At 56.2% G+C, this 23,256-nt stretch overlaps 1 protein-coding gene and 1 long non-coding RNA gene across 3 annotated transcripts in view; one reads left to right on the plus strand and one right to left on the minus strand.

Annotated features, from left to right (window-relative positions):
• Window positions 1-23,256, plus strand: part of CD72 (CD72 molecule) — a 27,285-nt gene continuing 4,029 nt past the window's right edge. The window contains exons 1-6 of the mRNA XM_075128311.1: window positions 1-472; window positions 555-653; window positions 7,598-7,687; window positions 13,193-13,570; window positions 15,139-15,287; window positions 17,234-17,334. Of these exons, the coding sequence (XP_074984412.1) occupies window positions 388-472; window positions 555-653; window positions 7,598-7,687; window positions 13,193-13,570; window positions 15,139-15,287; window positions 17,234-17,334 (902 nt within the window). The 5' untranslated portion in view covers window positions 1-387. The remainder of the gene's footprint in view (window positions 473-554; window positions 654-7,597; window positions 7,688-13,192; window positions 13,571-15,138; window positions 15,288-17,233; window positions 17,335-23,256) is intronic.
• The window catches only part of LOC142072087 (uncharacterized), a 10,541-nt gene continuing 6,538 nt past the window's right edge, over window positions 19,254-23,256 (minus strand). Inside the window, exons 2-3 of one of the 2 annotated variants that reach the window (XR_012668340.1) lie at window positions 23,079-23,173; window positions 19,254-22,997 (exon numbers count right to left, since the gene is read on the minus strand). This is a non-coding gene — a long non-coding RNA (uncharacterized LOC142072087). Of the gene's footprint in view, window positions 23,174-23,256 lie in introns of both variants that reach the window. The other variant, XR_012668339.1, reaches the window with a different exon arrangement.

A 23,256-nucleotide genomic window follows, 5' to 3' on the forward strand; every position in this document is an offset into this window, starting at 1 on the left:
CCCACCTGCTCCCAGCTCTATGCAAACTTCTGCTTCCTGCTGTCTGTGAGATCCCTTTTCTTCTGCCACAGAGCGAGTGAGCTAGATCCTCTGCAGCGCCGGGGGCACAGCCGGTCCCTCCGCAGCCGACGCCGCGGGCACAGCCGATCCCTCCACAGCCGACGCCGCGGGCACAGCCGGTCCCTCCACAGCCGGCACCGTGGGCACAGCCGATCCCTCCACAGCCGACGCCGCGGGCACAGCCGGTCCCTCCACAGCCGACGCCGCGGGCACAGCCGGTTCCCACACAGCCGGCACCGCGGGCACAGCCGGGTCCTCTCTACCCAGCACTGCACAGGCACTGCCAGCCCCTCCCCAGCGAGCCCCGGAGCTGCAGCCGGCTCCCAGATGGCCCAGAGCGTCGTTTATGCCGACCTGAAGTTCGTGAAGGCCCCTGTGGGGAGCAGCGTGTGCTCCAGGGCGCGGGAGGCAGGTAAGAGCTGACCTGCCCCCTGCGCGGTGCCGCCCCCTGCCTGAGCCAGGCCTGCAGACTGACCAGCGCCCTCTCCCTGCAGCGCCCGCAGACGAGGAGGAGGCAGAGCTCACCTACGAGAACATCCAGCTGGCCCAGCCTGGGGAGGTGAGGCGGGGGCAAGGGGCGGAGCAGAGCAAAGGTGAGTGTGTGGCTGTTCGCCCTGCCCCTAGCCCAGGGGTCCCGGGGGGAGCAAGCCGGGCAGGCACCCAGGGGCCTCCTGCTCCCTTTGCAGGGACCCTGCCCCGTCCCCAGGCCTGGCACACAGAGCGAGCGGGATCGCTTGGTCAGCTGGGCCCAGGCACACAGAGGCAGAGTCCTCCCCGCGGGGAGCAGGACCGCAGCTGGCGTGCAGAGCGGGGCTGTATCTGGGAAGCAGCGACTCGGAGGGGGAATTGGAGTCACAGTGGACAAAGGGAAGACGAGCACCCAGCGCGATGCTGTGGCACAAGGGGCTAACGCGACCCTGGGGTGCACAAAGAGGGGAGTAGGCGGGGGGCAGGGGTTGGTGAGGCCGACCCGGGATCCCGCACCAGCTCCAGGGGCTGCGTTCTATGAAGGATGCTGGGGGCCGGACGCGTCGCAGCAATGACTGGAGAGCGGGAGGAAACCCCGGGGAGCGAGTGAGACGCCGTCCGGCAGCGGTGCCGGGTGCGAGCCTATGACTGGGCTCTAAGTCTAGGACCCCCCACTGTGCTGGCTCAGGCCCCCAGAGGGGACCTTACCCAGGTGGCTGTGCCCTGAGGGGCCCCCCCTTAGTATGGCCCCCAAGCCCTCAGCCGAGCTCTGCAGGGCTGGGTGCCAGGGGCTCTGGAGAGGAGAGCCGCTCGCCATCACACCCTGCAGCGGTGCCTATGTCACCAGATCCCTGCCAGGAAAGCGCTGGAGCCCCCCCGGCACAGCCTTGCACAGCCTGCCCCACTCCCCACCCCACTGGAGCAGCCCCACTGCTGGAGGGCTGGAGGAGCGGTGCAGGACAAGGGGGAGCCAATCTGTGGGGCTGAGGGGACTGTTTGCAGGAATCCCCACCAAGGGACCCCAGGGTGTGGCTTGGCCCCGGGGGTGTCTCCTTGCCCAGGCTGGGAGCGTAGCCCATAGAGCTAGCTTGCCTTTTCCTTCCTTCCCTTCATGATATTTAGCTGCTGCAGTGAGAGTCAGCCGACAGGCCTGTCTCCTGTAAGACATTAGTGTGACGATGTGACTCAGCAGGGAGGGGGGAGTGTTGACCTGGGAATGTGCCCTGGGGATGGGAGACCTGAGAGCCTGTCACCTGAGCCAGGAGGGGGAGGGGGAGGTGACACCTCTGCCCAGGAATGTGAACAGAGGCTGCAGGAGGGAGCCTGCTGCGGGGGTTTAGTTTCAGTTTGGGGCTGGGTGGAGGAACGCAGGGAACCCCAGGGCTGGGGTCTACGCTCCCTGCTCCCCCAGAAGGACTTGACTGAGGGGTCCTGGTTGTACCCACAAGCTCTGTTGGGGGCTGTGTTCCTATTGTCCAATAAACCTTCTGTTTTACTGGCTGGCTGAGAGTCTCAGTGAATCCCAGGAAGAGGGGTGCAGGGCCTGGACTCCCCCACACTCCGTGACAACTGGTGGTAGCGGTGGGATGTACTGTACCCTGTGAACAGCGCTTCCTGCAGTAAGTGACTGGGGAACAGTAAAACGAAGGGGGATTGACGGGGACCGGGCGTGCTGAAGATTCAGAGAGAGATGGTTTCCGGGGGCGGTTAACCCCTGGGAATGTGTGACCAGAGAGAAGAACTTTTGCACTAACAGGGTTCCCCGGGGGATTGCAGCGAGCGGTCCCAGGGGCGGAGGAGTCTGCAGCTCGACCCTGGCAAAGAGGTGGTGACCTCAAGAAGGACTGGCACACTAGGGGCTTTTCCTGGAAACCGTGGAAAGCTGCCCGGCCTGCGAGTGGCCAGCAGGGAGATGTACGCTAAACGCCTGAAGAGCGACCTGGTGGAGCTGTGCAGGCAGAGGGGGCTGCGCATTGGGAGGTCCACCAAGGAACAGCTGATTGCCCAGTTGGAGGAGAGGGATCGCTTGGATGACCCGATCCCTGTCCCCGAGGGAAGCCGCCCGGCGGACGCAGCGCGGGCCCTAGAGCCTGACCGGGCTGGGAGGGGTCAGACTGCTGCCGAGGACATCCCGAGACCCTTCCTACCTAGGCCTGGGGGAGGGGTTGGGGGAAGCCCAGCAAATACCGAGGGCACCCTGACCCCAGCAGCCAGCAGGGGATCCTCCCAGTGGATCTCCCCATCCCTGGAGCGGATGTGGCTGGAATGGGAGAGGGAGATGAAAATGAGGGAGCTGGAGGATCATGAAAAACAACGTCAACATGAGCACGAGGAGAAGGAGAAACAACGTCAACATGAGCAGGAGGAGAAGGAGAGGGAACGTCAGGAGAAGGAGAAACAAAGACAGCATGAACTGGAGCTGGCCAGGCTGTGGAGCAGTGGGGCCCCGGCTGCAGTGAGTGAGGGGGACCCAAGACTGCAAGGAGCTTTGATAAGTGCTTCCTGGCCCAGCGTAAGGAGGGGGAGGACATAGATAGCTTCCTGACGGCCTTTGAGAATGCCTGCGAGATGCACAGGGTTGACCCTGCAGACAGGCTCCAGTTCCTCACCCCCTTACTGGACCCCAAAGCCGTGGAGGTGTACAGCCGGATGACGGGGCGGAGGCAGGGGACTATGAACTGTTCAAACAGGCCCTGCTCCGTGAGTTTGGGCTGACCCCCAAGATTTACCGGAGAAGGTTCCGGAGTCAGCGTAAAACGCCTAAGGTCACCTACCTACAACTGGTCAACTGGATGCAGGGATATGCCCGCAAGTGGACAGCTGGGGCCCGAGCTAAAGAGGACCTGCTGGACCTAATCGTACTGGAGCAACTGTATGAACAGTGCCCTTCCGACCTGAGGCTGTGGCTGGTGGACAAAAAGCTCGAGAACCCCCAGCACGCAGGGCAGCTGGCCGACGAGTTTGTGAACAGTCGGTCAGGGGGTAGCAGGGAGGAGTCCCAAAAGAACAGGCCTCCCCCCGATGCAGAGAGAGAGTCACCATGGGGCCTCCCAGCGGGGAAATAGGGAGAACCCCCTCCAAAGGGGAATGCCTGGTGTCGGGCCCCTCCGACCCGCTCGAGGGGACCAACGTGACCTGAGCTGCTATCATTGTGGCCAGAGGGGCCACGTACGGACCCAGTGCCCCGGGCTCAGGGACAAACTGAGCAGACCCAACCTACCCAGGGTTAACTGGGTAGGGACCCAGCTGGACGAGGGGCAGATGACCCAGGCAAGGGGGGCTACCAGTTTACCACCTGCTGAGGAGGGAAGAGTACCCCCGGCCAGCTCCACCAGAGGGCTGGAGGCTCTGGACTCAGGGTGCTCGGTTTACAGGGTGGGCGTGGGGCTGTCCATCCGGAGAGAGTGCCTTGTTCCCCTGGAGGTGGATGGGAGGAAGGTCAATGGATACTGGGATACGGGCGCGGAGGTGACGCTGGCCCGGCCTGAGGTGGTGGCCCCAGATTGGGTGGTGCCCAACACCTACCTGACCCTGACAGGGGTGGGCGGGACCCCATTTAAGGTGCCCGTGGCAAGGGTACACCTGAAATGGGGGGCCAAGGAGGGCCCCAAGGATGTGGGGGTACACCACCATTTGCCCACTGAGGTTTTGATGGGGGGAGACCTAGAGGACTGGCCAAGCAGACCAACCAGACCGCCCTGGTTGTGACCCGTAGCCAGAGCCGGCGAGGGGCACTGCTCCCTGACCTCGGGGAGGGTACCACACCGGAGGCGCAGGACCCTACCCTGGTGGGGAGGGAGCGCCGAGGGGCACGGCTCAGAGAGGCTGAGGCCTCAGACCTGGCCACTGAGGGGGAACCGGTCCCCATCCCTTCCCCAGCCGCTGAGTTCCAGGCCGAGTTGAGGAAAGATCCCTCCTTGCGGAAGCTCAGGGACCTGGCCGACCTCAGTGTGGTACGGACCATGAGGAGAGGCTGCCAGGAGAGGTTCCTGTGGGAGAAGGGGTTCCTGTACCGAGAATGGGCTCCCACAAGGGAAGTAGAGTCCTGTGGGATCAGGAGGCAGCTGGTGGTCCCCCAGAAGTATCGCCGCAAGCTCCTGTACCTGGCCCATGACATCCCCCTCGCAGGGCACCAGGGAATCCGGCGCACCCGGCAGAGGTTGCTACAGAACTTTTACTGGCCCGGGGTCTTTACCACGGTCCGGCAGTATTGCCGATACTGTGACCCCTGTCAGAGGGTGGGGAAGGCCCGGGACAAGGGGAAAGCGGCTTTGAGACCTTTGCCCATCATAGAGGAGCCTTTCCAGAAGGTGGCCATGGACATCGTGGGGCCTCTCAGCAAGACGACCCGGTCGGGGAAGAAATACATTCTGGTGGTGGTAGATTTTGCCACCCGCTACCCCGAGGCAGTGCCCTTAGCTTCCATTGAAGCCGACACCGTGGCCGATGCGCTCCTGACCATTTTCAGCCGAGTGGGGTTCCCCAAGGAAGTCTTGACAGACCAAGGCTCCAACTTCATGTCGGCCCTGCTCCGGTGCTTGTGGGAGAAATGTGGGGTCCGGCACGACTGGGCCTCAGCTTATCACCCCCAGTCCAATGGGCTGGTGGAGAGGTTTAACGGGACGCTAAAGATGATGCTGAAAACCTTTATGAACCAGCACCCGCAGGATTGGGACAAGTACTTACCTCACCTGCTGTTCGCGTACAGGGAGGTGCCCCAGGAGTCTACCGGATTTTCGCCTTTCGAACTGTTATATGGCAGGAGGGTGAGGGGCCCCCTGGACCTGATGAGAGACGAGTGGGAGGGGAAGGCCACTCCCGCTGGAGAGTCAGTGGTGGAGTATGTCCTGATCTTCCGAGAGAGACTGGCTGAACTCATGGGCCTGGCCAGGGAGAATCTGGCCAGAGGAGGCAGAAGGTCTGGTATGACCGCACAGCGCGGGCCCGGGCCTACGCCACCGGGGATCAGGTGATGGTTCTCATCCCCATGAGAAAGAACAAACTACAGGCCGCCTGGGAGGGCCCTTTCAAGGTCGTCAAGCAGCTCACTGAGGTAAACTATGTGGTGGAGCTGTCGAACCAGGCGCACCACTGCCGGGTGTACCATGTGAATATGATGAAGCCATATTATGCCAGGGGGAATGTGGTGTTGGCCGTGTGTGGACATTGGGAGGAGCAGGGAGATGACCCTTTAGAAGATCTATTCCCTGGGACCAGAGCTGGTTCCCCCCCTGGAAACAATTCCCCTCTCGGATCAGCTAACCCCTGCCCAGCAAGCTGAGGTCAGGGAGGTGCTGCATCCGTACCGACAGCTGTTTTCCAACCAGCCTGGACGCACTAATCTGACTGTCCACCGGGTGCAGACAGGGTCGCACCCGCCGATAAGATGCTCCCCCTTCCGAGTCACAGGGAAAACTGCTCAGGGCTTGGAAAGAGAGGTCCGGGACATGCTGGCTTTGGGGGTGATCCAGTCATCTGCCAGCCCTTGGGCCTCGCCGGTGGTGCTGGTCCCCAAAAAGGACGGGTCGGACTGGTTCTGTGTGAACTATCGGAAGCTCAATGCCATCACTGTATCTGATGCCTACCCCATGCCCAGGCCGGACGAACTCCTAAACAAGCTGGGAGGAGCTCGGTACCCCACCACCATGGACCTTACAAAGGGCTACTGGCAAGTGCCGCTGGATGCAGATGCCCGGCTGAAATCGGCCTTTATCACCCCTCTGGGGCTCTATGAGTTCCTGACCCTGCCTTTTGGGTGACTTTTGGGTTGCTGGACTTAAGAGCCTGAGAGGAAGAGGACACTGCCCAACTCACTTGGGGGTGGGTTTTTGCTCATGGTTGGTGTTATGAATCCCGCTGGTGGTGTTTCCCCAACAAAATGCTGCATTGTTTCCCTCCTGGCCCTTCTTGCTGCCAACGCTGATGGGCAGAAGGGTTACACATATAACATGTACATGAGCTACATCCGCACACACCTCAACACAAGCGGGCCACGGTAACGAATTGCCGTATAGGATAACAAGGGCTGTGTCCTGTGCCCCACGGGCTGCAGAGCCCCTGGGGCGTGGAGCCCTACAGGGCTGCTGCGGCCGATGCTCGCTGGAGCCTCCTTTGCGGGTGCCCGGCTGGAGCTGCCTCCCCCTGCCGCTCGGAGGGGCTGGGGCCTGGGCCCTGCCGCTCACCCAGCTCTGAGTGGAGCTGTGAGCGCCCAGAGTAGCCAGCCAGGCACGAGGCCCCAGGCCCAGTGCCTGCAGCAGGCCGCCTGGCCACAGAGAGGAAATCCAGCGGCTGGTGGGGCATGCGTGGGGAGAGCCCACACAAGGGGCATGGAGCCCACTCACAGGAGCTCAGACCCCCCACGCAGCCCCCTCCGACACGGCCCCCATCAGGCTCCGAACGAGAGAGAAGAGACCTCTTGGGCAGGGACGGGCGCTATAGTGAACTGGCCCCTGTCTCCCCGATACCTGGCCCAGCCCCGGGGACGGGCTTGGGGGGCTGCTGGGGCTCTTCTGTCTGCGGGGTCCTCGCCCGGCTGGCTCAGGGATCAGGTTGGAATGACCCAGCACCTGGGGTTAGCCCAGACCTGCCCACGGGGCGCTCCCCAGCACTCCAGCAGCTGGTGCTGGCCATGCCCCCAGGAGCCTGTCCCGGCCTCTGGGCAGGGTGTCCCTGTTCCTGGTGGGGATGGGGATGGGGGAGTGTGGCTGGGTGAGGGCAGAGGCCCCAGCTGGGTGGGCAGGAGCACAGGGCAAAGCCTGGGTGCGTGGCCCACTGCACGGGCAGGCCTTCGGCGCCCACCCCACCAGGCTGCCAGCCACGCACTGTGGGGGAACCGGAGCTGGTAGCCTAAGCCCGGGCGGGTCCTGTCCCTGCAGCCCCACAGCACTGGGAGCTCTCCCCTGGCTCCCACTGCCCTCCTGGGGGGCTGAGCCCCATTCCCTGGGTGGCCGGAGGGGGGAGCTGGGCCGTGGGTTTGGGTTCCCAGGCACGCTGCCCTCTTGGGGGAAGGGGATGGGGGACCTGGTGCCCAGGGTTCCCCCGCGTTAACGCAGCTGGTTCTCTCCAGCAGAGCCGTGGTGGAGCACACGGTACCTGCCCCTTGGCTTGCTGGGGACCTGCCTCTTCCTCCTGGCCACCACCATCGGCCTGGGGGTTCGCTGTGAGTAGGGGACTCGGGCTGTGGGGGGCTTGTGGGGACAAAACGCCTGGCCAGAAGAGAAAGGGAAGGAGCTGCATGTGGGGAGTGATGATGTGGGGGGCAGGGGGCCCCATGGAGGGGGGGGGTCAGGGCGACACAGGGCGCGGGGAGGGGTGAACCCGAGCAAAGGAGAGTTTGGGCTGCAGCTCAGGAAACCTCCCCAGCAGCAACACGGATCCAGCTGGGGAGCCATGGGGGGCCCTGTCCGGGGCATTTGGGGGCCCTGTCCTGGGGCAGGCAGGGGCCCTGTTACCAGGGAGATGTGGGGGGGCCCTGTCCCAGAGCAGGTGGGGACCTTTTACCAGGGAGATGTGGGGGGCCCTGTCCCAGGGCAAGTGGGGGCCCTGTTACCAGGAAAATGTGGGGGGCCCTGTCCTGGGGCAGTTGGGGGGGCCCTGTCACAAGGGAGCCATGGGAGCCCCTGTCAGGGAATCCTCTCTGGGGAGGGGCCCATGGGGGGAGGGGCGGGGCCCTGTTTCTTGGGCCCTCTACCCGCTGCCCGCCTGGCACCCGCCCACCGGCACAGATGTTGCTGGGGCCAGTCAGCGCATGGCGGGGCTGACGCTTCCCCAGCTCCGCTGGCCAAGGGCTGTAGGGCACAGGCGAGTCCCTGGCAGGGCCAGGAAAGGCTGCTGGGCGGGCACTCGGCTGACCCTGGCTGGCTGCCTGCAGGGCGCTCTGCCCGGCCCCTCGCTGGCCGGCACCCGGGGCCCCTCGCTGTGGGTTCGGAGGCTGCCTGCTGGCTGCAGCCCCCACTCACCTCCCAGCTGTTTGAACCGCCTCGGCCCAGCGTTCCTGAGTCTCCGTCACCGCTGCTGGAGGCTCTGGCATTTGTGGTGTTTAGATGTTGCTAAAACCACCGAATCAGCAAATTAAAAATACAGTAAAAGCATGTTTTTGCTGTGGATCCCCACAACACCTTGCAAGCTACACAGGATGTCCAGCAAAAGTAGCTCAGTGCAATCATTGCAAAAAGACTGGACATTTTGCTCAAGTATGTCGCAGTAGCCAGTTCAATCAACAGGTGCATACAGTTACAATACCAGATGTTACTGTGCTGAGCGTGGACAAAATCACTACTGCACATATTCCAGAACAAATAAAGTGCACTGTAAACGTTTCCGCCATACCCTCAGGCAAACCACACTCTATTCAGCTAATGTCGGACACTGGCTCAGCAGTATCTATGCTACCTGATTCCATCTTTCTGCCTTACTTTAAAGACGTGCCTCTTACTGAACCCAGACTTCACTTGGTGTGCTATTTGAAAAACCATATTCCAGTACATGGCTGCCTGCCAGCAATAGTTACTTTTGGTGATTGCTGTGTAACTGCAGAGTTCTACATTGTCCACAAAGGCCCTCCTATCCTTGGCAGAGATTTATTGGCTGCTTTAAATCTCAGGGTAGTTAATGGACGAATTGATCTTCCTCAGCAAAGCGCTCCTGCGGTACACACACCAGTTTCAGCTGGGACCCAACACCAAGTTGAGGAGAAACGCGGCTGTGCTTATGGGTTTCTGCATAAAGGTAAAATGTGGAATAATGTGATGCCTGTACAACAGAAGTTACAGTGCTTACCATTTTCAGGCAGGGAAGCTGTTTCAGAGGAACTGAGAAAACTTGTTCAAAAGGACATTATTGAAGAGATCGACTCCTCGGAATGGGTTTCACCTGTCGTAGTTGCGCAGAAGAAGGGTGGAGGCATTCGCCTTTGTGTGAACTTAAGGGAGCCAAATAAAGCTATTGTGATTGACAGCCATCCTCTTCCTCACATAGAAGAAGCATTTGCAGAACTCCGTGGAGCAAAGATGTTTTCTGCTCTTGATTTGCAGAGCGCATACCACCAGGTTACGTTGCATGAAGATAGCAGAGACCTCACAGCATTTATTACACATAAGGGACTATTTCGTTTTAAACGTGTTCCATATGGTCTCGCATCTGCCCCAAGTGCCTTCCAAAAAATGATGTCATTGATTCTGAAGAATCAACATGGAGTTCAGTGCTATCTGGATGATATTATCATGTTTGGAAATACTTCTGAGGAGCATGACAATAACCTGCAGTCTGTACTAAACTGCCTCAGCAAAGCAGGCCTCAAACTCAATAGGTCCAAATGCAAATTTAGACAAACTGAACTCTCCTTTCTGGGGCATACAATTTCACAGGCTGGACTAAAACCTGATCCAGATCATATCCTGGCAATTTCAAATGCTCCTCCTCCAACAGATTTGCAAACCTTACATTCATTCTTGGGTCTTACCTCCTGGTATGCAAAATTCATTTCCAGTTATGCTTCTGTCATTGAACCGTTACGGGAATTACTACGGAGAAGTTCAACCTTAGTGTGGACAAGAAGACGCACAAGCTAGTTTCGAAACGGTGAAAGACTTGATTGTACATAGTCCAGTACTTGCACTGTTCAGTCCTGCATTGCCCTCAATTGTAACTACTGATGCTTCTGATTATGGCCTTGGGGCTGTTGTCACACAACTGCGTGAGGACAACACAGAGAGGACGGTTGCGTTTGGTTCAAGGAGACTAAGTAATGCTGAGAGGAAATATTCTACAGTCCAAAAAGAAGCACTTGCTTGTGTCTGGGCTACGGAAAGATGGAGAACTTACCCGTGGGGCCGCAGGTTCAAGTTGCGCACAGACCACAGCCCTTTGACGACGTTGCTCACCACGAAAGGACTGGGAAGAGCAGGGTACCGTATTGCTCGAGGGTCTGCAGGACTACTCTCTTTCAGTTATGAACGGGAATATAAGCCTGGAAACCAAAACGTGGTCCCCGATTGCCTTTCTCGCCTGCCTTTGCCTTCACCAGATGGTCCACCGGAGGATGAGGATGTCGTGGTTGCGCTTATTACAAGCGCTCTCACTGCAGTTACAAGAGAACAATTTCAAGCTGCTTGTTCAGCGTGTCCAGTTCAACAAAAACTACGGGAATTTCTGACAAAGAGATGGCCCAGTCACCCTAAAAACCTTGACCCGGTTTTGCTGCCTTATTTTAGAGTTCAGGATGAACTTTGTTTGATGGCTGTGTGCTACCAGGTACACACCGGCTCCTTGTGCCAGAAGAATTAGTCAAAACTCATACACCAGGCACACGATACTCATCCAGGAATTGTCCAAACCAAACAACGACTACGGGATCTGTATTGGTGGCCAGGGATGGACTCTCAAACTGAAGCACTCATAAAATCCTGTGTCACTTGCCAAATGCATGATAAGAGAGCAGTGACATGTACCCCTCCATTACAGCCTGTTCCTCTTCCTGAATCTGCATGGGAAAAAGTGGAAATTGACATTGTAGGACCCTTTGATACTGCTCCAATTGGCTGCCATTATGCCATCACCTTAATAGACTATTTCAGTAAATGGCCTGAGGTGGCGTTTACAACGCAAATCTCTTCTGCTACAGTAATTAAGTTCCTCTCTTCAGTTTTTAGCAGGGAAGGTAACCCCAAGAACTGGTTTCAGATAATGGTAGTCAATTTACTTCCCTGGAGTTTGAAACTTTTCTAGCACAGAGGAACATTTTACACAGAAGGTCATCCCTATAGTACCCTCAAGCCAGTAGGGAAATTGAATGATTTAACAGAAGTTTGAAAGAGAGTTTGCAAATGGCTAAACTGGAAGGGCGATTGTGGATACCCTTCACAACTGATTTCTTGCAAGCACACCGGGCTACACGACATTCCACCACGCAAAGATTGCCTGCAGAGTTACTGCATGGGAAACAGATGAATACTAAACTGAACATTGTTGGATTGTTAAAGGCACGACCTGATGCCCCAATGTCACGGAGTCCCTGGGCGATGCTCTGGAACTGCTCCCCATGAAGCCAGTCAGGACTCTGGGGCAGTCGCCTTTCTGTGAGCAGCCTGTCTTCAGGACACACAGCTCACACAGCTTCCACCTTCCTGGGTCTGACCTCGGAGCATTCAGCATCCTCTGCCCCTCCCTGCGCTTCCCCCCAGCGAGTCCACTCAGGCGGGGCTCCTGGGGAAGCCAGAGGGTCCTGCCCCCCAACTTCGCAGTCAGACGTGACTCTCAGCCAGCCAGTAAAACAGAAGGTTTATTAGACGACAGGAACATGGTCTAAAACAGAGCTTGCAGGTGCAGAGAACGGGACCCCTCAGCTGGGTCCATTTTGGGGGGGCAGTGAGCCAGACAACCCCGTCTGCACTTCACTCCATGTCCCAGCCAGCCCCAAACTGAAAACCCCCTCCAGCCCCTCCTCCTCTGGGCTTTGTTCCTTTCCTGGGCCAGGTGGTCACCTGAATCCTTTGTTCTCCAACCCTTCAGCTCTCACCTTGCAGGGGGGGAAGGGCTCAGGCCATCAGTTGCCAGGAAACAGGGTGTCGGCCATTCTCTGTGTCCAGACTCCTGCACACACATGCCCTCTAGGGCTCTGCAATGATCATACACCCTTACTCCACCCCCTAGATACTTAAGAACTGCCTAGGGGAAACTGAGGCACCCCCACACTATTCAGAGGAAACATTAAGAACAGTCCCACTTCGTCACACCCAACCGAGGATGATGTCAGAAAAACAGTTGAACAGAACCAAGCAAAGTCTAAGGCTTTCACAGACAAGCGGCGGGGTGCTAAGGAACCAAAGTTTGAGTGTGGTTCCTTCGTGAGAATACGAAAACCTGGAACTTTACGCAAAGGGGACCATAAATTCACAGCTCCTCTTAAAATCATAGAGAAGAAGGGACCTTACACCTATCGACTTTCTGATGGGTGGGTATGGAATGCTTCTTATCTTGCACCTGCCTATGCACCAAGAGGAGATTATGCCAACGCCCAGTCTGCATGGGATGGCTTCACCGTGGTGCCAACACAACAAGACATTGACCTGGAACTGGGGCTTGAGAGACGGCCTGTCAGACCCAGACGACCACCTGTCTGGACTAGAGACTATGTTATGTAGTATCTACGGTGTTTTCAGTGTCATATTTCTGCCAACAGTATAGTGTCTTGTTTCATATTTGTTCCTGTGGTTAGAACAATAATGTTTATTTTAATTGGGAGAGTTTCTTAAGAGAGGCGGGGATGTGGTGTTAAGATGTTGCTTGTAATTATTAGAATTGGGAGCTCTGGCTGTTGGGAGTCTGAAAGGACAGGAACCAGGAAGGAGCGGGGAGGAGTTGAGAGGCTGGGAGAAAGCTACCGAGGGTGCAGCAGCAGCTTGGTAAAGAGGTTTCCACTTCAAAAATAAAGTCCTGTTGAAGCTTGTTAGTACCTTGCCTGGTTGATACAACAGCATTATGGGGCTGTTCTCCACGGTCGGGAGGGTCCCTGTCCCCCTGGGGCCCTGCTGGGGTGGATGAGTGAGCCCAGTTCTCGAGTTGCCCTCCCGGCCCCACCCTGCCCTGCTGGCACGTGCCCGTCGGCCTATGCCGGAGCACATGCGCCCCTGTGTCCGGCCAGGCTCACGCTGTCTGTCCCCTGCAGACTGGCAGGTTTCCCAGCATCTGCAGCAGGCGTCCCGAGCGCACGAGGCCGAGAGCAGCCACCTCTCCCAGCAAGTCAGCACCAAGGAGGCTACCCTGGTGCAGACGGCGAGGGAGCTGGAGCAGGCCAGGCAGGAGCTGGAGCAGGCCAGGCGGGAGCTGGAGCAGGCCAGGCAGGAGCTGGAGCAGGCCAGGCGGGAGCTAGGGCAGGCGAGGCAGGAGGAGAACAGCACCCAGGAGCAGCTGCGAGAGCGGGATGCCGCATTAGAGGGAACGAAGGAGGAGCTGGCGAGGGTACAGGAGGAGAAGAGAGAAATTAAAGAGAAGCTGAACCAAATGGAGAGCGCCCTGTCCAGCATCCGCCCCTGCGAGCAGACAGGTACTGCCTTCCTGGGGCGGGGGTCACTGGGGCCCCCACCCCCCAGCAGGGACAGCTGAGCCCTGGGGCGGGGGAGCACCCAGGGCCAGGGCCGTGCTGCAGCAAGTGGCTCTGGTCATTCAGGAGGGGCAGCTCTTCCCCCAGGCAGTGCTGGCCCCCAGGTCTGCATGGTGCAGGGGAGTGGGTGTGTATTGATGGCGAGGGCGGGGTGTGGGGGGGTAATCAGTGCTGGAGACGAGACAGAAAACCCCGGGTGGTGGGCACTGGCTGGTTCCATGGAATAAGAGTTGGGACGTGAACCCGCTGTCCTGGCCCAGTTCCAACCAGCTCCCCTAAATCCCCCTGCTGTTTCAGCTGTTAAACACGCTGCATCCCACCCCAGAGGTGGCTGCATCTCAGGGGTGCACGAAGCAATGCCTGCCACATGTAGCCTGTCTAACGGTTTATCTGTAGACACAAGCTAGGATCTTTGGAGAAAGGGTGCTGGCCAAATACAAACTATGAACATGCTAATTAGTCAGCCGAGCTCCCATGATTCAGTCTGGCTAAGAGATAACACCTGGACTAACTGAATTCGGGCTGCTTCTCCACCACTGAGCTCTGCTTGCACCCCCCTGCTCTCCCTGCCCCCACCCCCCCGATCTGCTGGCGCTCCTCAGACCCGACCTGCAGCCCCACAATCCAGGTCCAGGCCTCTCTCCCATGTGTTCAGAAGTGGGCGACGCGCACAAACAGCCCATGGGGCCCAGCACACAACGGCCCGTTCGCCTTTGGGACTTTTTGTAGCAAATGCCCACACACGGGGCAGGTTGAGTCATATTTTGTGCCCGTGACGCGCTTGGTGCTTCAACCACCCCAGGCAAAGAAACTATCCCAGGCAATAAAAAATGAGATCAGCTTCCCTGAGGCTGCCCCTGCCAGTCCTGGCCCGGGCTCCCAGGCAGGCGAGCTGGGCGACTCTCCAGCCGGGGCTCTGGTGCGGTGGAGACACCCAGGGCCCTGCACCCTCGCCAAGGGCAGAATCCCAGCCCTGAGGACGACGCACCATCGCAGACAGCCTGGGGCCCTGCCAACGGGCAGAGCAGGGCACGGGGAGGAGGCGGCTGCCAGGTGACAAGGGCAGCGCGTCGCCGTCTGCTCACACGGAACAAGGAGCTCTGTCAGAACGAGGGAAACAGCCCGATCCCTAGAAGGGCTCAGTCTGTCCGCGCATCACTGCCCAGCCCTCCGGCCAGAGCTGTAACGGAGCAGTGTCCACGTCCTCACGGTGGCTGAATCCCCGGGGGTGGGGGAGAGCGAAAGGACAGGGAAATGTTGAACCCCATGAACAGTTACACTTGTATCTGAGCCCTGGACTCAGCTCCCAGCCTGCCCCAAACCCTCGAGAACCCTCCCCCCCCCCCCACCCTCCACCTGCTCGGAGCAGCTCCTGGGGCAGCCTGGAGTCTGGGGGAGTGTGAGCCCCTGGGGAGGGACCAGGCCTTCTTTGTACGGCCCAGGGCATGAGCCTGTTAGCTGCACTCAGGGCCAGGAGCGCCTCTGAGCCTCTCACCCCCTCTTCCCTCCAGGCTGCTGCCCGGCAGACTGGGTGTTGTACAGAGGAAAGTGCTTGTTCGTCTCGAAGGAGGAGAAGACTTGGGAAGAAAGCAAGAAAGACTGCGAAGGGAACTCTGCTCGGCTTCTTATCACCAAATCCTGGGACTCGAGGGCAATGCCGGTACGGTACATGCACGGCCGGAGCGAGCGCAGCCGGAACACTGCGTAAAGAGGGGGTGTCTCCAGGCTGGGCGGGGGGGGGCGTTGGCAAATAGGCAGGGGCTCAGAGAAGAGCAATGGCAATGATCCAGGGGCTGGAGGAGCGTTACCAGCTCACCTTCTCCACTGAGCAGCGCACCCGCACTGTCCTGGATTGTTCTTTTGTGTCTGACAGATTTGAAGAACCCCCCTTCCTGTTGTCTCTAACATTCCTTGCCAGCTGTAACTCGTTCCTTGCCTTGGCTTTCCTGATTTTGTCCCTACATGCTTGCACTATTGCCATGTCCACTCCCTTGGAGCCGTGCCCCGCCCTCCGTTCCCTGGATTTGTCCCTATGGGTTTGTAGAGAGCTAGAAAGCTCCTCGTGTAGCCACATTGGCCTCCTGCCGCTCCTCTTCTCTCTCCTCTGCCTCCGAATAGCCTGAGTGTTACAGCTCTTAGGAACTGCCAGCCCCCTTCGACTCCTTCTCTCCCCTCCACGGGACCCTGCCTGCGATTTCGCTGACTCCGCTGAAATCCGCCTTTCTGAAGTCCAGTGTCCTTGTTTTGCTGTTCTCGTGTCCTCCTTTCCTTAGGGTCTTGAATTCCATCAGATCATGGTCACTTCCTCCCAAGCTCCCGCCCACCTTCACGGTCGCAACTGGTTCATCCCTGTTGGTCAACACCAGATCCAACATGGATGACCCCCTCGTTGTTTGCTCAACTCCTCCTGAATCAGAAAGCTGTCCCCTCACGTGCTAAGAACTTGCATGTTATGGCTTGTTGTAACAGTCTTACAACAGATACCAGGGAAGTTAAAATCCCCCATTAATACGAGCTCATGCGTCTTAGCTAATCCTGTTACCTGCTTGTGGAATGACTTGTCCACTTCCTCGTCCTGATCTGGTGTCTATAACAGACAACGCCCATCCATAAGATCTCTGCTGTTCTTTTCCCTTGTTATCCTCACCCAGAGACTCTCAGTAGTTCTGCCACGTACTTCGCCTCGCGGCAAGTGTGCACGTTCCTGACCTACAGCAAACACCTCCTCCTTTGTCCCCATATCTGTCCTTCTGGAACAAGCTCTATCCCTCAGTGCTGGTACTCGAGTCATGGGAGCTGTCCCACTAAGTCCCCTTAGTGCCAATTGAGTCATAATTTTCTTCATATCTGATCTGGGGCAGGGGGTTGGGGTGCGGGAGGGGGTGCGGGGTCTGGGAGGGAGTTGGGGTGCAGGAGGAGGATTCTGATCTGGGGCAGGGGGTTGGGGTGCGGGGTCTGGGAGGGAGTTGGGGTTCAGGAGGGGGATTCTGATCTGGGGCAGGGGGTTGGGGTGCGGGAGGGGGTGCGGGGTCTGGGAGGGAGTTGGGGTGCAGGAGGGGGATTCTGATCTGGGGCAGGGGGTTGGGGTGCGGGAGTGGGTGCAGGGTCTGGGAGGGAGTTGGGGTGCAGGAGGGGGATTCTGATCTGGGGCAGGGGGTTGGGGTGCGGGAGGGGGTGCGGGGTCTGGGAGGGAGTTGGGGTGCAGGAGGGGGATTCTGATCTGGGGCAGGGGGTTGGGGTGCGGGAGGGAGTGCGGGGTCTGGGAGGGAGTTGAGGTGCAGCAGGGGGATTCTGATCTGGGGCAGGGGGTTGGGTTGCAGGAGGGGGTGCAGGGTCTGGGAGGGAGTTGGGGTGCAGGAGGGGGATTCTGATCTGGGGCAGGGGGTTGGGGTGCGGGAGGGGGTGTGAGGTGCAGGCTCCAGCCGGGAGGCACTTACCACAGGCGGCTCCTGCCCGGCGGCACAGCTGGGCTCAGGCTGCCTGCTGTGATCGTGCTCATGGAAACATCCTTTTCTCCACCAGCTAATCCCTTCCCTGCAGTTCTCTGCTTCTTCACCGCAGTCACTTGAATGCAGGGGTGTCATTATGTAACTCTTTTCTTCCTAGAATTTTCTGAAAAATACTAATGTCCAGTACTGGATTGGACTAGTCCGGAATAAGGAATCACAGTGGCAGTGGAAGTGGGTTGATAACTCACGCTTTGAAGAGTAAGTATCATATTTATTTCTTAAGCTAGATGCTCCATGTGCTAACCAGTGGCACCATCCAAAAGAAACATGCACTTTAGTAGCTGTAGCTAAAGCCACTGACTAAAGTGTGCTGGAAGGGTTAGAAGTGGCTTCCCATAATGGAACCAACGGGCCTGCAGTTCCTCATGTGGACCCTTTGCCAGAGGGGAATATTTAAAGCAACACCATGTACTTGAAAGCTGCAAAATAACGAGTTTCAAGCAGTTTCAGGTCCTCTGAGGAAATTCTTTATCGGTAGCGCCCAAGCGTAAGTCAGGTGGTTCCTGGGAGGGCAAGGGGCAAAACCACAGAGCAAATGAGTGTAAAACACAAATCCAGATGTCAGGAACATACTTAACAGCGCTGGCAGGGAACGTGAAGAGGAGACATTTCTTAATTGTCTCTGACCCAATGCTGGGAATCTGGCTAACAAGCCAGAGGAATTGGAAATTCTCACTGATGAGAAGAAATGAGGTATTATTGTCATCACTGAGGCCTGGCGGGATGAGTCACAGGACGGGGATGTTAAACTCTCTGGTTACAGCCTCTTTAGGAAGGTTTTTGGGGGGCACTCTGCATGAAAGGCAGCATCACCTGTTTTAGAGGTGTTGCTAACTCAGAAGTGCAGGATCATGCCTATGGATGAATGTGCTAACAAAGCCCAGCGGGTGCACGGGTGGGGTCTGTTACAGACACCAAATCAAACCAGAGAACAGAATGGGATACTCACTAACCTCTTGTCTGTGACGTGGGAAGAAAACCTGTGTTATGAGGGACTTCAGTCTGGGAGAGGTGTGGGAGGTCTCATGACCTGATCACATTCAGTGAGGGCACACAGAGGACAGTCCCAACCAGTAATTTATTCCTAGACCAGAAGGGACCACGATGTTCATCTAGCCTGACATCCGTCACACACAGGCCAGAGCACTGCTCCCCAAAGATGCACTAAAACGTATCTTCTAGAAATCTATCTGACCTCGATTTAAAGACTCCAAGCCATGGAGACACCATGGTGAACTGTTCTAGTGGTTAATCACCCTCACAGCTAGGAAACAGCATCTTATTTCAAGGTTGAATTTGTCCAACTCCAACTTCCAGCCATTGGACCTTGTTATGGCTTTGTCTGCTAGCCTGAAAAGCCCCTTGGTGTCAGCTCTCTTTTCCATGTGTCAGAACCTAGACACTGAGACGGCGTCACCTCTCAACCTTGTCTTTGATAAGCGGATTAGATTGGGCTCCTCAAACCTCGGATCATACATCCTGTTTTCCATCCTCTGGATCATTTTTGTGACCCTCCTCTGAACATTCTCTGGTATTTCCATATCCTTCTTCAGGTGCGGACACCAGGATTGGACACAGTATTCTAGTATCGCCTCTGTACGCAGCATGGTCAGGCTAAGATCACTTCCTTATTTCTACTGGAAAGTCCCTTTTTTATACACCCATGGAGCATGTTAGCTCTTTCTGCCACAGCCTTGCACTCATGGCTCACGTTGAGGCCACACAAAGTCCTTTTGTGAGTCGCTGCTTCCCAAGACAAAGTCTCATGTTGTAATGATGCTGCCCTTGGTGGGACACTTCTGAGAGTACCAATTCAGGACAAATTGCTTTAAGCAGAGCAATTACAGCCCAAGGCTGGGGTTTCTCCACCTCTAAGGCACACCAAACCAGCCAGACAGAGAGGACTTTGGTTTTACCGCAAGCAATTCCCTTAGACACTACCGTTTCCCAGCATCACCACCAGTGCCCCTCGTTATGGGGATGAATGGTTATGAAAACCAACACCCCAGCAAAAGAAAAAAGGTTCCCTCAATCCCAAAGGACCAAACCCCAGACCCAGGTCAATATACAAATCAGATCTTACCCACAAATCACGCTGTTGCTAATCCCTTAGAATGTAAAATCTAAAGGTTTATACATAAAAGGAAAAAGAGAGAGATGAGAGCTAGAATTGGTTCAATGGAGTCAATGACATACAGTGATGGCAGAGTTCTTGGGTCAGGCTTGTAGCAGGGATGGAATAAACTTCCGGTTCAAATCAAGCCTCTGGAGAACATCCCCAGCTGGGATGGGTCATTCAGTCCTTTGTTCAGAGCTTCAGTTTGCGGTAAGGTTCCTCCAGAAGTAAGAAGCAGGATTGAAGACAAGATGGAGGTGTTTTCAGGGCATTTTATATTCTCTGCCCATAGACGGACACAGCGGCAAGATGGAGTTTGGAGTCACATGTCCATACACGTCTCAGTTCTTTACAGGCCGACACCATTGTTTACATGTTAGTTTGAACGTTCCCAGGAAAGCTCAGATGTGGATTGGTGTCCCCCAAAGTTCATTGTCAGTTAGGTGTTTCTTGACTGGGCACTTACTGAGAATAGTCCTTTGTCAAGAAGCTGACCAAATGCTTCACTGAGGCTACTGGGGGGGGGGAGAGCTCAGTGATTTGAGCATTGGCCTGCTAAACCCAGGGTTGTGAGTTCAATCCTTGAGGGGGCCATTTAGGGATCTGGGGCAAAAATTGGGGATTGGTCCTGCTTTGAGCAAGGGGTTGGACTAGATGACCTCCTGAGGTGCCTTCCAACCTTGATATTCTATGATTCTATGAAAACACATTAAGATACAAGTACATAGCCAATATTCATAACTTCAACTACAACAATGACACACCCATACAGATAGCATCATCATAATCAGCAAATTATAACCTCTCCATAGACACCTCACACGATAACCTTTGTACAAAATCTGCTGCGAATATATAACAGTGGTTGCAACAATGATCTATACAGTCACAGTTCATGTCAATATCGTTACACATGTCCTGTAGAAATAACCAGTGTTCTTGGTTCCCAGATGCACTGCCATGCATTTGGCTGTATTAAATCACGTTTTGTCGGATTGTGACTATTTAACCAGCCAATACAGATGACTGTGACAGTCTCCTGTCTTCCTCATTACTCACCACTCCACCAATCTTTGTGTCACCTGCATAATTACCAGCCAAGATTTTATATCATGATCTAGATTCTTGATAATATTGAAGTGTTGGACCAGAAACCAATCTTTCGGATCCTGCTAGAAATGGCCCCGCTCATTGTGAACAAAGACATTTTGCAACCTCCCAGTGAGCCAGTTTTTAATCCATCTAACATGTGCCCTATTAGTTCCATTTGTAACCCTTCTGCCAGGTGGAGCCGGCAGCAACCAGGGCCGGGTTCAATATCTAGGGGGTCCCTTTTCAACAATACAACACAGGACTGGCTCGAGCCCTGACCCAGTGACCTGGGACAATTACACCCCCACCCTGCTTCTACCTGCTTTGACCTGGAAAAAGGCTAATGTAGTGCCCATCTTTAAAAAAGGGAAGAAGGAGGATCCGGGGAACTACAGGCCAGTCAGCCTCCCCTCAGTCCCCGGAAAAATCATGGAGCAGTTCCTCAAGGAATCAATTCTGAAGCACTTCGAGGAGAGGAAAGTGATCAGGAACAGTCAGCATGGATTCAACAAGGGCAAGTCATGCCTGACTAATCTAATTGCCTTCTATGACGAGATAATTGGCTCTGTGGATGAGGGGAAAGCAGTGGACGTGTTGTTCCTTGACTTTAGTAAAGCTTTTGACACGGTCTCCCACAGTATTCTTGCCAGCAAGTTAAAGAAGTATGGGCTGGATGAATGGACTATAAGGTGGATAGAAAGCTGCCTAGATTGTCGGGCTCAACGGGTAGTGATCAATGGCTCCATGTCTAGTTGGCAGCCGGTATCAAGCGGAGTGCCCCAAGGATCGGTCCTGGGGCCAGTTTTGTTCAATATCTTCATTAATGATCTAGAGGATGGTGTGGATTGCACCCTCAGCAAGTTTGCGGATGACACTAAACTGGGAGGAGTGGTAGATAGGCTGGAGGGTAGGGATAGGATACAGAGGGACCTAGACAAATTGGAGGATTGGGCCAAAAGAAATCTGATGAGGTTCAACAAGGACAAGTGCAGAGTCCTGCACTTAGGACGGAAGAACCCCATGCCCCGCTACAGACTAGGGACCGAATGGCTCAGCAGCAGTTCTGCAGAAAAGGACCTAGGGGTTACAGTGGACGAGAAGCTGGATATGAGTCAGCAGTTTGCCCTTGTTGCTAAGAAGGCCAATGGCATTTTGGGATGTATAAGTAAGGGCACTGCCAGCAGATCGAGAGACGTGATCGTTCCCCTCTATTCGACATTGGTGAGGCCTCATCTGGAGTACTGTGTCCAGTTTTGGGCCCCACACTACAAGAAGGATGTGGATAAATTGGAGGGAGTCCAGCAAAGGGCAACAAAAATGATTAGGGGTCTGGAGCACATGACTTATGAGGAGAGGCTGAGGGAACTGGGATTGTTTAGTCTGCGGAAGAGAACAATGAGAGGGGATTTGATAGCTGCTTTCAACTACCTGAAAGGGGGTTCCAGAGAGGATGGCTCTAGACTGTTCTCAGTGGTGGCAGATGATAGAACGAGGAGTAATGGTCTCAAGTTGCAGTGGGGGAGGTTTAGATTGGATATTAGGAAAAACTTTTTCACGAGGAGGGTGGTGAAGCACTGGAATGCGTTACCTAGGGAGGTGCTGGAATCTCCTTCCTTAGAAGTTTTTAAGGTCAGGCTCAACAAAGCCCTGGCTGGGATGATTTAGTTGGGGATTGGTCCTGCTTTGAGCATGGGTTTGGATTAGATGACCTCCTGAGGTCCCTTCCAACGCTGATATTCTATGATTCTAAGATGCATGTATCAGCAACTTCAACACAATTCTTATCAGGAAGGACGCGGGGTCAAGCTGCCCTTTCTGTGGCACCCAATCCCCTCCACCACCACCATCACACACACCTTTGGTTCTTTCTGATGAAGTGAGCTGTAGCTCACGAAAGCTCATGCTCAAATAAATTGGTTAGTCTCTAAGGTGCCACAAGTACTCCTTTTCTTTTTGCGAATACAGACTAACACGGCTGTTACTCTGAAACCTTTGTTAAGCTAAGCCTGCTGACTTGGCTGCTTTTCGCAATAAGCCATAGTGGTTTCAGGCACTTTACTGGTTTGCCAAAGTCTCCCCGTACAGGGGCAGGTCTCTAGCCCACGCTGTGCAGGAGGTCAGGCCGGTCCTAGGGCCCGTGCTGTGCAGGGGGTCAGACTAGATTTGCACGGTGGTCCCTTCTGGCCCGGGAATCCATGAAGCTGAGTATGGAGAGGCAGAGCTGAGTCACCGCAGAGCCGGGGGCAGAAGCAGCACGACTGGACCAGGGTGGACAGGGAGACGAGCCCTGTGCCAAGCCCACCGAGAGGGGCAGAGGGGCAGGAGAGGCTGAAGGGAGCCGGCAGAAGCAGCAGCAGGCAGGGGAGGTGAGAATGCCCAGGGGGGACAGGATTCCAAGGCAGAAGCTCAGCTGTGACCACAGCAGCCAGGGCCAGGAAACCTTGACAGCCAAAGGTTAGGTGCTGAGTGACTTTAGGCTCCTCCAGGGCTCAGCGGCAGCCGAGGGGGGATTTTCTGCAGCGCAGGGTGCCGAGGCCTGGGACTTGCGTGTCTTTGTGGATCTGGGCCCAGGGCACCTACATACAGAGCAGATTTCTGGTGGCAGGCGGCTCCTCAATCTAGCTGCAGACGAGAGCAGAGCAAGCCCCAGTGGCTGGAAGACGAAGAGAGACAAAAATCAGACAGGAAATAAGGCAGAAAACCGGGCGGGGAATTAACCAATGGAACAACTCACCCAGGCACGCGGCGGAGTCTCCGTCCCCCGGGTTTCCGTGACGAGGGGGTGTCCTTTCGCTGAAGGTGGGGCTCCTGGCTGGGCTGCGGCTGTCGCTGGGTGAATCATAGAATCATAGAATATCAGGGTTGGAAGGGACCCCAGAAGGTCATCTAGTCCAACCCCCTGCTCAAAGCAG

The sequence above is a fragment of the Caretta caretta genome, chromosome 5, assembly GCF_965140235.1.
Source record: "Caretta caretta isolate rCarCar2 chromosome 5, rCarCar1.hap1, whole genome shotgun sequence".
NCBI classification, from domain to species: domain Eukaryota; kingdom Metazoa; phylum Chordata; order Testudines; family Cheloniidae; genus Caretta; species Caretta caretta.